The following is a 12,052-nucleotide window of genomic DNA, read 5'->3' as shown; positions in this document are numbered from 1 at the left end:
TAAAAAAAAAAACAGAAACTTAACTTAGCATCCATTTTACTTTATCAACTCACAAAGTTCACACTACGCGTAGTTTGACATTTCGAGGTTATATTTTTGAAGTAAATATTACTCTCGATCAGTTAGATTACAAAAACAATGTTTTTTATTATAGTTTCCGAACGTTTTAAATAATATTTCATAAAATTTCGTATTTATTATTTCACGTTAACTCGGAATTAACATAATCGATTTTGACGCGCACCTCGGCATGATTCATTTATAAACGCCATATCGAATCACGTGATTAACTAGAACCTAATTTTATTCATTAGTTCAACAGCGTTGCCATATCTACCGTTTCCACAGTAGATTTATCGATAAAAATTATTTAAATTGTAATTTTTGATTGTTTTAAACACAGGGCCGGATTTTTGGTATTTGTGGTATTTTTTTTTTGCTAAAATAATCTATTCAGGATCCGCCCCTGTTTCATGGCCGATATTTCGGGAGGTTGGCATCGATTTTTAAATCTTACACACCCCAAAAAATTAAAAACAAACTAAAATCCCGCATGTATATAAATTCAGTTTGAAATCGGATTTACAGCGCCCACTAGATTTATGTGCATTGTTAAATAATCGCCGTATATTTCATATCTAAGACAAGTGACTTCATGCATAAGTGGAACGGTATAACAAAAATTATTTTAGAGGAAACTGTCTGCGACGGTTTTTTTTCTATCGTCTACACAATTCATGATATTGAAATTCCACTGGGGACGTGATGAATTGCAACTAGGTTATGTTTTTTTAGCTTGGATTAGGTTAGGTTTCATTTTGAATCGATTAGGTTTACTTTGGTTTCAATTAAGTTAGTAAGAAAAGAGATGTAAACAGCAATAAGAATAGTGAATAGGAAGAGAGAGACAGAGAGAGAAGAAAGTCAAAGAGAATGTGAAAGAAGAAAATGTCAGTACGAAAAATAAGTCAATAATAATGAAAAAGAAGAATATTGAGCAAGGAAAGTTGATAAAAAAAGAAGAAGAGATCAATAGAAAGGAAAATGGTAGGTAAGAAGAAATGAAAAAAGAAAATCTTAATAAGAATGAAAAAGAATAGTCAATAAGAACGAAAAAGTCAATAAAAAGAAAAAAGAAGACGAGACCAATAAGAATGAAAAAGAAGAAAAAGTCATTAAGAAGAAGAAAATATCAATAAGAAAAAAAAGAAGACGAGGCCAATTACAATAAAAAAGAAGAAAAAGTCAATAAGAAGAAAAGAAAAAGAAGACGAGGTAAATAAGAAAGAAAAAGAAGAAAAAGTCAATAAGAAGATAAAAAGAAGACGAGGCCAATAATAAGAATGAAAAAGAAGAAAAAGTCATTAAGGAGAAGAAAATATCAATAAGAAAAAAAAGAAGACGAGGCCAATTACAATAAAAAAGAAGAAAAAGTCAATAAGAAGAAAAAAAAGAAGACGAGGTCAATAAGAAAGAAAAAGAAGAAAAAGTCAATAAAAAGAAAAAAGAAGACGAGGCCAATAAGAATGAAAAAAAAGAAGAAAAAGTCAATAAAAAGAAAAAAAGAAGACGAGGCCAATAAGAATGAAAAAAAAAAGAAGAAAAAGTCAATAAAAAGAAGACGAGGCCAATAAGAATGAAAAAGAAGAAAAAGTCAATAAGAAGAAAAAAAAGAAGACGAGGTCAATAAGAAAGAAAAAGAAGAAAAAGTCAATAAAAAGAAAAAAGAAGACGAGGCCAATAAGAATGAAAAAAAAGAAGAAAAAGTCAATAAGAAGAAAAAAAGAAGACGAGGCCAATAAGAATGAAAAAAAAAAGAAGAAAAAGTCAATAAGAAGAAAAAAAGAAGACGAGGCCAATAAGAATGAAAAAAAAGAAGAAAAAGTCAATAAAAAGAAAAAAAGAAGAGGCCAATAAGAATGAAAAAAAAAGAAGAAAAAGTCAATAAGAAGAAAAAAAAGAAGACGAGGTCAATAAGAAAGAAAAAGTCAATAAAAAGAAAAAAAGAAGACGAGGCCAATAAGAATGAAAAAAAAAAGAAGAAAAAGTCAATAAAAAGAAGACGAGGCCAATAAGAATGAAAAAGAAGAAAAAGTCAATAAAAAGAAAAAAAGAAGACGAGGCCAATAAGAATGAAAAAGAAGAAAAAGTCATTAAGAAGAAAATATCAATAAGAAAAAAGAAGACGAGGCCAATAAGAATGAAAAAAAAGAAGAAAAAGTCAATAAGAAGAAAAAAAAGAAGACGAGGTCAATAAGAAAGAAAAAGAAGAAAAAGTCAATAAAAATAAAAAAGAAGACGAGGCCAATAAGAATGAAAAAGAAGAAAAAGTCATTAAGAAGAAAATATCAATAAGAAAAAAGAAGACGAGGCCAATTAGAATAAAAAAGAAGAAAAAGTCAATAAGAAGAAAAAAAAGAAGACGAGGTCAATAAGAAAGAAAAAGAAGAAAAAGTCAATAAAAATAAAAAAGAAGACGAGGCCAATAAGAATGAAAAAAAAGAAGAAAAAGTCAATAAGAAGAAAAAAAAGAAGACGAGGTCAATAAGAAAGAAAAAGAAGAAAAAGTCAATAAAAAGAAAAAAGAAGACGAGGCCAATAAGAATGAAAAAAAAGAAGAAAAAGTCAATAAGAAGAAAAAAAGAGGACGAGGCCAATAAGAATGAAAAAAAAAGAAGAAAAAGTCAATAAGAAGAAAAAAAGAAGACGAGGCCAATAACAATGAAAAAAAAAGAAGAAAAAGTCAATAAAAAGAAAAAAAGAAGAGGCCAATAAGAATGAAAAAAAAAGAAGAAAAAGTCAATAAGAAGAAAAAAAGAAGACGAGGTCAATAAGAAAGAAAAAGTCAATAAAAAGAAAAAAAGAAGACGAGGCCAATAAGAATGAAAAAAAAAAGAAGAAAAAGTCAATAAAAGAAGACGAGGCCAATAAGAATGAAAAAGAAGAAAAAGTCAATAAAAAGAAAAAAAGAAGACGAGGCCAATAAGAATGAAAAAGAAGAAAAAGTCATTAAGAAGAAAATATCAATAAGAAAAAAGAAGACGAGGCCAATAAGAATGAAAAAGAAGAAAAAGTCAATAAGAAGAAAAAAAAAAGACGAGGCCAATAAGAATGAAAAAGAAGAATAAAAAGTCAATAAGAAAAAAAAAGAAGACGAGGCCAATAAGAATGAAAAAAAAAAGAAGAAAAAGTCAATAAGAAGAAAAAAAAGAAGACGAGGTCAATAAGAAAGAAAAAGTCAATAAAAAGAAAAAAAGAAGACGAGGCCAATAAGAATGAAAAAAAAAAGAAGAAAAAGTCAATAAAAAGAAGACGAGGCCAATAAGAATGAAAAAGAAGAAAAAGTCAATAAAAAGAAAAAAAGAAGACGAGGCCAATAAGAATGAAAAAAAAAGAAGAAAAAGTCAATAAAAAGAAAAAAAGAAGAGGCCAATAAGAATGAAAAAAAAAGAAGAAAAAGTCAATAAGAAGAAAAAAAAGAAGACGAGGTCAATAAGAAAGAAAAAGTCAATAAAAAGAAAAAAAGAAGACGAGGCCAATAAGAATGAAAAAAAAAAGAAGAAAAAGTCAATAAAAAGAAGACGAGGCCAATAAGAATGAAAAAGAAGAAAAAGTCAATAAAAAGAAAAAAAGAAGACGAGGCCAATAAGAATGAAAAAGAAGAAAAAGTCAATAAGAAGAAAAAAAAAGACGAGGCCAATAAGAATGAAAAAGAAGAATAAAAAGTCAATAAGAAAAAAAAAGAAGACGAGGCCAATAAGAATGAAAAAAAAAAGAAGAAAAAGTCAATAAGAAGAAAAAAAAGAAGACGAGGTCAATAAGAAAGAAAAAGTCAATAAAAAGAAAAAAAGAAGACGAGGCCAATAAGAATGAAAAAAAAAAAGAAGAAAAAGTCAATAAAAAGAAGACGAGGCCAATAAGAATGAAAAAGAAGAAAAAGTCAATAAAAAGAAAAAAAGAAGACGAGGCCAATAAGAATGAAAAAGAAGAAAAAAAAGACGAGGCCAATAAGAATGAAAAAGAAGAAAAAGTCAATAAAAAAATATCAATAAGAAAAAAAAGACGAGGCCAATAAGAATGAAAAAGAAGAAAAAGTCAATAAGAAAAAAAAGACGAGGCCAATAAGAATGAAAAAGAAGAATAAAAAGTCAATAAGAAAAAAAAAAGAAGACGAGGCCAATAAGATTGAAAAAGTCAATAAGAAAAAAAGAAGACGAGGCCAATAAGAATAAAAAAGAAGAAAATATCAATAAGAATGCAAAATAAGAAACTTTTTTGGTCACTACGACTCATTATAAAGTAAATGATATTTTCCAATAAAACTCGTGCGTATATGGCCACCTTTATTACAATAATTGTGTATATAATAAATTATTTTTCGGTAAAAATGTATTTTATTTATATAAAATAACTTAATCGGTCCTTATAACATGATATGCTGAGTTACTTTCGCGCCAACTTGTTCCATCTCCTTATTATGGATCTTAAAATGTTTCTCCAATCTGCTGGGATGAAAAAACCTCATGTTGCAAACTCGACATGAATATTTTTTGAGTTCGTTGACGTTTTTACCGGAATGGTAAGATTCGTGGATGCGCAGATCAGCTCGGTTCGTATAAGCCTTCGGACAAGTCCTGCATTTATGGGGTTTCCATCCCGAATGGATCCCCATGTGACGATTCAAACGAGTGGAATTCACGTAGGCTTTTCCGCATATGTTACAGAGAAATGGACGGTCGTTGGTATGGCTGGTTCGTATGTGCAAAGTCAAATTCTCCAATTGCCTAAGAAAAAATGAAAAATAATAAAAATAAATCGATTAGTACGGAGATAATTCACCTGTATACCTTGTCGCAATAAGTACAACTGTACGGTTTTATCCCGAAATGTATTCTTTTATGTCTTTCTAGATTAGAATGTATCTTAAACGATTTATTGCAGATTTCGCATAAAAATGGTCTGGTATCTTCGTGGGTTTTCATGTGCAATCTCACTCCAGCCCATCGAACGAAACCTTTATCACAAATCTGGCATTTAAAAGGTTTTTCACCTAATAAATATTCATAAACAAAAATATTTTATGAAAACTATATAATTACAAAACACACGCACCTGTATGCGATCTTATATGAACCCTTAACGTACTCTCATTTGGATATTTCTTATTGCAATAATTGCATACGTGATTTTTTATCACCATGTGACCTTTCAAGTGTCCTATCAATTTCTTCCTTTCGTTGAATGTTTTCAAACAAATGGTACACTACAAATAACATTGGGTAAACGATTTCGAAATCATTACGCCCAATTTGACGTAAAATGTATTAAAAAACAACCTCAAATTGCTCCTAATATACGTAAACACGCCTAGAGACAGTTTTATTTATTAACTTTTCGTACACACCACGTAGTAACTAATATAAATATGTAAAAGTACATTTACGTCGTTTATTTGAAATGACTTAAAAATATATGCCACCATTTTGAATAAAAACATGACCAGATGCATGTCTTATTTTAATTCAGTTACACTACTTGCCTTTATTTTAATAAATAAACATCCACGGTGTAACTTTCCCTACTTACTAAACTAATTTTAAATAAAAGAATATCAGATTGTTTATTAGCTAAAACGAGTTATCCTCAATAAAATTACGCTTAATTAATATAAACGAAAAATTCATTATTTGTAAGAAAGAAAAAAAATAAATATTTGTTGATATGTTTACGACGTACTAGACGTATACATATGGAATGTTTTTAAAATTAAAAAAAGAAGAGTGTTGCGTAAAATGTGATATCTATTCACCACTTACCTACACTACTTTGTCAAAAAAAAAAAACAATTCCACTTTTCCTGGTGGGAATTTAGCATTTTTCTAAGTAGCAACCGTTTAAGAAAACGCTTTACAGTGAAACTAAACATAAAAAGTTGTAAAAATAACTTTAGAAAGCAAATAATTCTGCACACACAAGCATATGCTTACCCCACGGCGGTCATTTTTAAATGGGCAATAGATCATTTGTACAATTTGTTAATTTCTAAATTAGAAGAAGAATTGAATATGTCTCTGTCATGATTAGAAAATGTAAACAAACGTATTAACACAATATATCGACTTTAAACATTTATTACAATTTGATTTATTAAAATTAGTCAAATTTCCTACAGATAAAACTTACCTGTAAATCTTTTGGTTTACACAAAACCAAGTTGTGTTGTTTTAAATCAGACACGTTTTGAAATTTTTCATTACAATTGTAACATTCAAGAACTACAGTATCCAATGTTTTTATGTTTTCTATGGGTTTAATGGGTATTAGAGGTGGTGCATCTAGTGGTAAATCTCTAGATACATCTATGGATTCATCTGTTTTTCGAGAAATAGGAATCAAAGGAGGTATTTCCATAATTTCGTACCCTTTATTTTCCCTTTGAATGTTTTCTTCACTCTTTGAAACACTATTATCGTTATTTTTCAAAAATAAATCTGATTCTAAAGTTGAATTTTCAGTTTCTATATAATTTACTCTATTATCAAATATTTGTTTTAGAATTGTGTCATTACGTTCAACTTTTTTCTTAAATGCATGCAATTTAACGATTGTACGAATACAAATAGTACATATTTTACTAGGTAATCCATCATCTTCAGAAATCTGAAAGTTAAAGTTTTTACTTACTCTGTTTATGTCTTCAATATTTTTATGTACCCTACCTTAAAGGAGAAACATGATTCTATCATTTTTGTTAATTTAGCTGTATAAATATCTCTTAAATAATTTTTACCCGTTATACACATCCTACAACTGTTCGATAAATCTATTTTATCTAAATCTTTTACACACTTTTCTATACTAAACATTGTATATTTATATTTTCAACAAATTAATGAGATAGAAGTAACTTCTTCTTCTGTTTTGTTGTGCTTTGTGTCTATAACATTACAGCTTGCCATTTATCAGATTTTTAAATACTAGTTTTCGATATTTATTGACATTTCTAAAACAATTTTAGTAGATGTGAGAGATATGTTGTATTTTAATAATGAAATCAAATCAATGATACTGAATACATTGCTTACACTACCACTACACCGACACATACAATTACACTGTCTGACATTTCGATAAACAATACAGTGTCGGTGTAGTGGTAGTGTTCAAGTACGTTCGGTATGGATATCACTAACGGTTCCTAAAATTCCAACTCAGTTGAAGTGATTTAACGTATTCGTTTTGATATTTATGATCGGATAATATCGGAACGTGTAATTAAGCTTGTAATTTCACAACGTTATTAAAACTCAATATTTAATTTATTTCCGAGTGGATATAAAATAATATTCATTTAATAAAAGCAATGGATAATTTTCAATACTTTCAATTGAAATAAATAATATAAAATTTTACTTTTGACGTTTGTTAGTGGCACCCCCTATCGACGATTTGTAAATCAACAATTCTAGAAACTCTGGCATTAAAATACGATTGATTACCAAAAGTTTTTGGAAAACAATTTAATATTATGGAAGAATGTGAGCTTAGGAATATTTGTAGAGCTTGTCTCACCGAACAGGGTCAATTTCAATCGGTTTTTGTACCAGAATCAAGCTCTGGAATATCGCTTCATATATCAGAAATGATGAGTGCCTGTTCATCAGTTCAGGTAAAATAGGGTTAATATCGTCAATTATTTCAATTGCATGAAAAATATTGTAAATTACGAAGTTTGTGTATATTATTCTTATTAACAACTAGGATTATAAAGTTGTTAAATGTCGATAGGTGACTTTAGGAGACGGTTTACCAGAACAAATCTGCAAATCTTGCGTCGCCGATACAATAAACTTTTACTTGTTTAAATTAAAATGTGAAAAAAGTGATAAAATACTCAGAGAAAATCTAAAAAAATCGACAGTGATGTACGAGCAGGAATTCATAAAATGCGACGTTAATACGGAAAATAAATTAAAAAATGAAATCGACGTCGATAAAAACGAGGAAAATCAAAAACAACTAGATCAGTTCGACGTATTCGACACCTACAGTAACTACAGCGATGAAAATTCCATCGAAATGAAAGAAGAGGAGCTTCCGATAGACAAACCCAAAATAAAAGAATTCGAATGTGATATTTGTCGTAAACAGTTCACTAGAAACGATTTACTCCTAAGGTAAATATAAATATCCGCGACCGGTGATATATGTGAATATAGTTGGTGAAATTATAGGCATAGGATAGCGCACGCTATGAAAATGGAGAATCACAATATGGATTTTGCTGCCAGTTACCAATTGGACCAAGACGATGAGGATACTCTAGATATTAAAAAGGAGGATTACGTGTACGCTTGTAACCGTTGCGAAACCATTTTTCTCCAAAAGGAAGATTTGGACGTCCATTTGAAGTCGCATTTGAAAGAGCAGTACAACGTCGGGTGTCAATTTTGTCAGAGGAAGTTTTCCAGATTGGCTCATTTGAATAGGCATTTGAGGAATGCTCATTATACGGAGAAACATTTCAAATGCGAAGTGTGTGAGAAAAGTTTTTACAAACAGGAACAACTCAGGCATCATATGAATGGACATTCTGGACTTAAGCCTCATATATGTGATATTTGTTGTAAGGGTGAGTATAGAGTCTTGATTTTTGTTCATTTTTCACTAGAATTTATATGATGATTTACTAAACTTTAGTGGGTTAATCAGTTTTGGAAAATATGTTTTTAAATATGAATTTAAAAGATAAAAAGGCTTTAATGTGTTGATTTTTCATTTTTTTATCGTTTAATATTGAAATAATGCAAAAAAACTATAAAAACTTATCACTTGAGTATTTTAGTCTAGATAAATTAATTTTACTTACTTTTTGTTATGATTTTTATGATTTAATAACGCAAAACTACACTTTTGAAAAATAACGAGGCTACAATATAGATTTAAAAGTTTCTGTAACACCAAGAAGCACAAGAAAATCCAACAAAATTAAAAAGAAAACTGACACTGTGGAATAAACAACACATAACCTCGAAATATTTGGTATAAATTCCACACTTCATTCCATACATTTGACATGCATATATAACTGTTGATTTATTCTAATAGAATCCATTTAAATTTAATAAAAGAAGAAGCTGCGTTGTCAAACTTTTTAGAAAGTTTTCTTTACACATTCTATATCTAGATTTAAATATTTCCATGCGTAATTCAAGAATATACACCCAATATTAAATTTGGATTTTATTTAATTTGAAATAGAATATTTTACACTAAAAAAATTGATTAAATTCTTTTTGAAATCAGATTTTAATAAACTGACAGTGAGGAAATGAGGTTAAGTTAATATTTGCTGTCATTAAATATATACGAAAAACAAGTTCGTTTCGCTACACTGGGAAAACTATTTTTTTAATTCTAAAATATTATGAGATTGAAGTTTTCCGACGTTCTTATATAATGTCTTAGCATTTTAAGGACAATCCAGGATATCGAACTTGATCATATATTATTTCTTTATTTTTCTTAATTCCTTTTTATATATACACACCGTTCATTGCATTGAAATGTTTTTTCAGTGTATTTTGTTACGTCATTTCCGCTTTAAAATATTAGCTGATTGTCAGCCAGTGTTGCCAAAGTTTAGACGTTTCCATTGAAATTAAAGACTTCCAAGAAAAATGTATACTTTTAAAAAATTGAAAGTCCTTATACGAATTTAACATTTTTCTTGTAAAATTGTTTAATGTAGTTAAATTCGATCATATATCATTTAAAAATATCAAATAAATGTAATAAATCAGACTTTTTTCAGTGTATACTGTTATGTTATTCCCGCTTGAAAAATTACGCGCCAACTATGTACCAAGTAGACGGTCGTTAGTCGATGTTGCCAAAGTTATTTCGAAATTAAACATTTTCATTAAAAAGGATTTTTAATAAAAAATTGAAGGTTTTTATACGAATTTAACGGATATATAGATTTATTTTTTTTTATTAGTATAACCACCAGTTTAACCAACCATAAATACGAAAAATGTTTTTGTTTCCATTGAAGGAAAGAAGTTCGTTAAATAAGCTTGGCAACGGTGTTTTATTTAGCAGATCTGCGATTCGAATCCCCACCCGTCGTATTTCAAGGTTAGATATTTCGAAGTAACGCGCCGTTGCCAGATGTACTGTGCAATTTACGATAAACTAAAATTATGTGAAGGTATTTGAAAAGGGGTATTTTATGAATATAGCAAATAAAATTTTTGTTAGGCTTTAACCAGATATCGAATTTGAAAGATCACATGCGTACACATAACGGAGAAAAACCATTTTTATGTTCCACGTGTGGGAAGGGATTCAACCAATTAGGAAATTTGAGGCAACACACTGTAAGACACAGTGGCGTCAAGGCGCATCTTTGCAGTACGTGCGGAAACGGTTTTGCCAGCAAAGGAGAATTATCGGCCCACCTTAGGAAACATACTGGTAAACATTTTCCCGAAAAAAAAAAACAACTTTCCCGATATTAATTTTCGCGTTTTCCCGCCAGGAGCTCGTCCTTTCGTTTGTTCCGTATGCAACCACGGTTTCACCACATCGAGTTCGCTCACCAAACACAAAAGAATCCATTCGGGAGAGAAACCTTACGAATGCGACACATGTAAAATGAAATTTTCTAGATCCGGGATCCTTGCTAGGCACAAAAGGACGCATACCGGTGAGAAACCCTACAAATGTAAGGTAAGCGTTATTATCAGCCTGTATATTTTGACAAAAAATAATTTTTATCTTTTATTTCTACTCGGAAATATATCACAACCCGACAACGTCGCAAAATTCCTCTACGATATTATGTCTACAGTTCGAGTAGTTTCAGTTGCGTTTTGTGCTTCGATGTCGAGGGATAAATAAAATTTATTTTTCTTATTTATTTTCTTCGATTTACGACAACGACTTTTAATAATTTCATTGGCGTGTGGATTGTTTACGTTTTAGTTTTGCGACAAAGCCTTCTCGCAGTCCAATGACCTTACATCGCACCAAAGAATCCATACGGGGGAAAAGCCATTTATATGTGACGAATGCGGTCAAGCTTTTAGACAAAGTTCGGCTTTGAAGACCCACAAAAAAACTCATGTAGAAAAGGGGGTGGCTAAAACGGAAAAAAATGATAAAGCTACTTGCGTAGTCGAAGCAAAACCGATATTTTTAACGGGCGTTTTTAATACGGAATTCCTACCGGGTTTTTAATGTACGGTTTTTTACCTCTAAGCATTATTGTGTGATATATTATCAAAAAATTTATTATTTATGCATCATAAATCGTTTGATAACAAGTATTAACTAGTCTTTTAAGTTTATTCCAGAATAAGATTATTTTATACTATTTGGATGGAGTGCTATTAATTTTTAGTTGAATATATTGTAAATAAATAATCTGTTGAAATTGACTACGTTCTGTTTATTTTCCCGTTCGTACGATCCGTTTAATTCTATGGTTCTAACACACATAAAGTATGTAGCTAACTTCGCGCATGTCGATCAGTGTTGCCAGAGCTGAAGGATATCCGTGAATATCAAAGATTTTTGAATTTATGTAAATTTGAACGAAAAATCATTTGGACGATTTAATATTAAATATTTGGTAGACATTTTAATAATTTTGTCAATAAATTTCATTTTCAACAAAATAAATTGATTTGAAGCCAAATACGAAACGCCACACGTCACTTACAATATGAATCTTTTGTTGAATTTTTGAAAAAATTTTTAAGTTATTCATTATAATACTCTATCAATGAAACGAATATGTCTGTTATAAAAGACTAGTGATAATAATTATTATTGATTTAAATATATTTATGTTGAAAGCGAACTGGATTGGATTCTGCTTGCATCTATTTTAAGCAGTACGGCAACGTCGTAAACACGATTTCGATGGCCAACAGCTTACATTCTCTTGTAGTGTTTAGGACTTACAACAGAGCAGTGCGTTTGATTAATTCGGCTGCTACCATTATTATAAGACTACTTTATAGTAACAGAAATATTATTTTTT

At 29.7% G+C, this 12,052-nt stretch overlaps 2 protein-coding genes across 4 annotated transcripts; one reads left to right on the top strand and one right to left on the bottom strand.

The window, feature by feature from the left end:
* Nucleotides 1–4,330: 4,330 nt before the first annotated feature.
* On the bottom strand, nt 4,331–7,003 carry LOC130446754 (zinc finger protein 501-like). 2 transcript variants are annotated; one of them, XM_056783180.1, is made up of 5 exons: nt 6,720–7,003; nt 6,184–6,660; nt 5,113–5,263; nt 4,840–5,014; nt 4,331–4,784 (listed from the first exon to the last, which is right to left on the bottom strand). In XM_056783180.1, the coding sequence occupies exons 1-5, from the start codon at nt 6,864–6,866 to the stop codon at nt 4,424–4,426; spliced, it is 1,311 nt and encodes a 436-aa protein (XP_056639158.1). In that variant the 5' UTR covers nt 6,867–7,003; the 3' UTR covers nt 4,331–4,423. The 2 variants fall into 2 exon arrangements, with proteins under 2 accessions (XP_056639158.1, XP_056639157.1); XM_056783179.1 differs by having other exon boundaries at nt 4,840–5,050; nt 6,720–6,978.
* A 443-nt stretch (nt 7,004–7,446) lies between these two features.
* On the top strand, nt 7,447–11,444 carry LOC130446753 (zinc finger protein OZF-like). 2 transcript variants are annotated; one of them, XM_056783177.1, is made up of 6 exons: nt 7,447–7,669; nt 7,789–8,177; nt 8,235–8,632; nt 10,264–10,479; nt 10,544–10,734; nt 10,990–11,444. In XM_056783177.1, the coding sequence occupies exons 1-6, from the start codon at nt 7,529–7,531 to the stop codon at nt 11,242–11,244; spliced, it is 1,590 nt and encodes a 529-aa protein (XP_056639155.1). In that variant the 5' UTR covers nt 7,447–7,528; the 3' UTR covers nt 11,245–11,444. The 2 variants fall into 2 exon arrangements, with proteins under 2 accessions (XP_056639155.1, XP_056639156.1); XM_056783178.1 differs by lacking the exon at nt 10,264–10,479 and having other exon boundaries at nt 7,468–7,669.
* The last annotated feature ends 608 nt before the right edge of the window (nt 11,445–12,052 follow it).

This window comes from Diorhabda sublineata, chromosome 7 (assembly GCF_026230105.1).
Source record: "Diorhabda sublineata isolate icDioSubl1.1 chromosome 7, icDioSubl1.1, whole genome shotgun sequence".
Lineage (NCBI taxonomy): Eukaryota > Metazoa > Arthropoda > Insecta > Coleoptera > Chrysomelidae > Diorhabda > Diorhabda sublineata.
The sequence above is the reverse complement of the archived record's forward strand: the minus strand, read 5'-3'. Positions and strand labels throughout refer to the sequence as shown.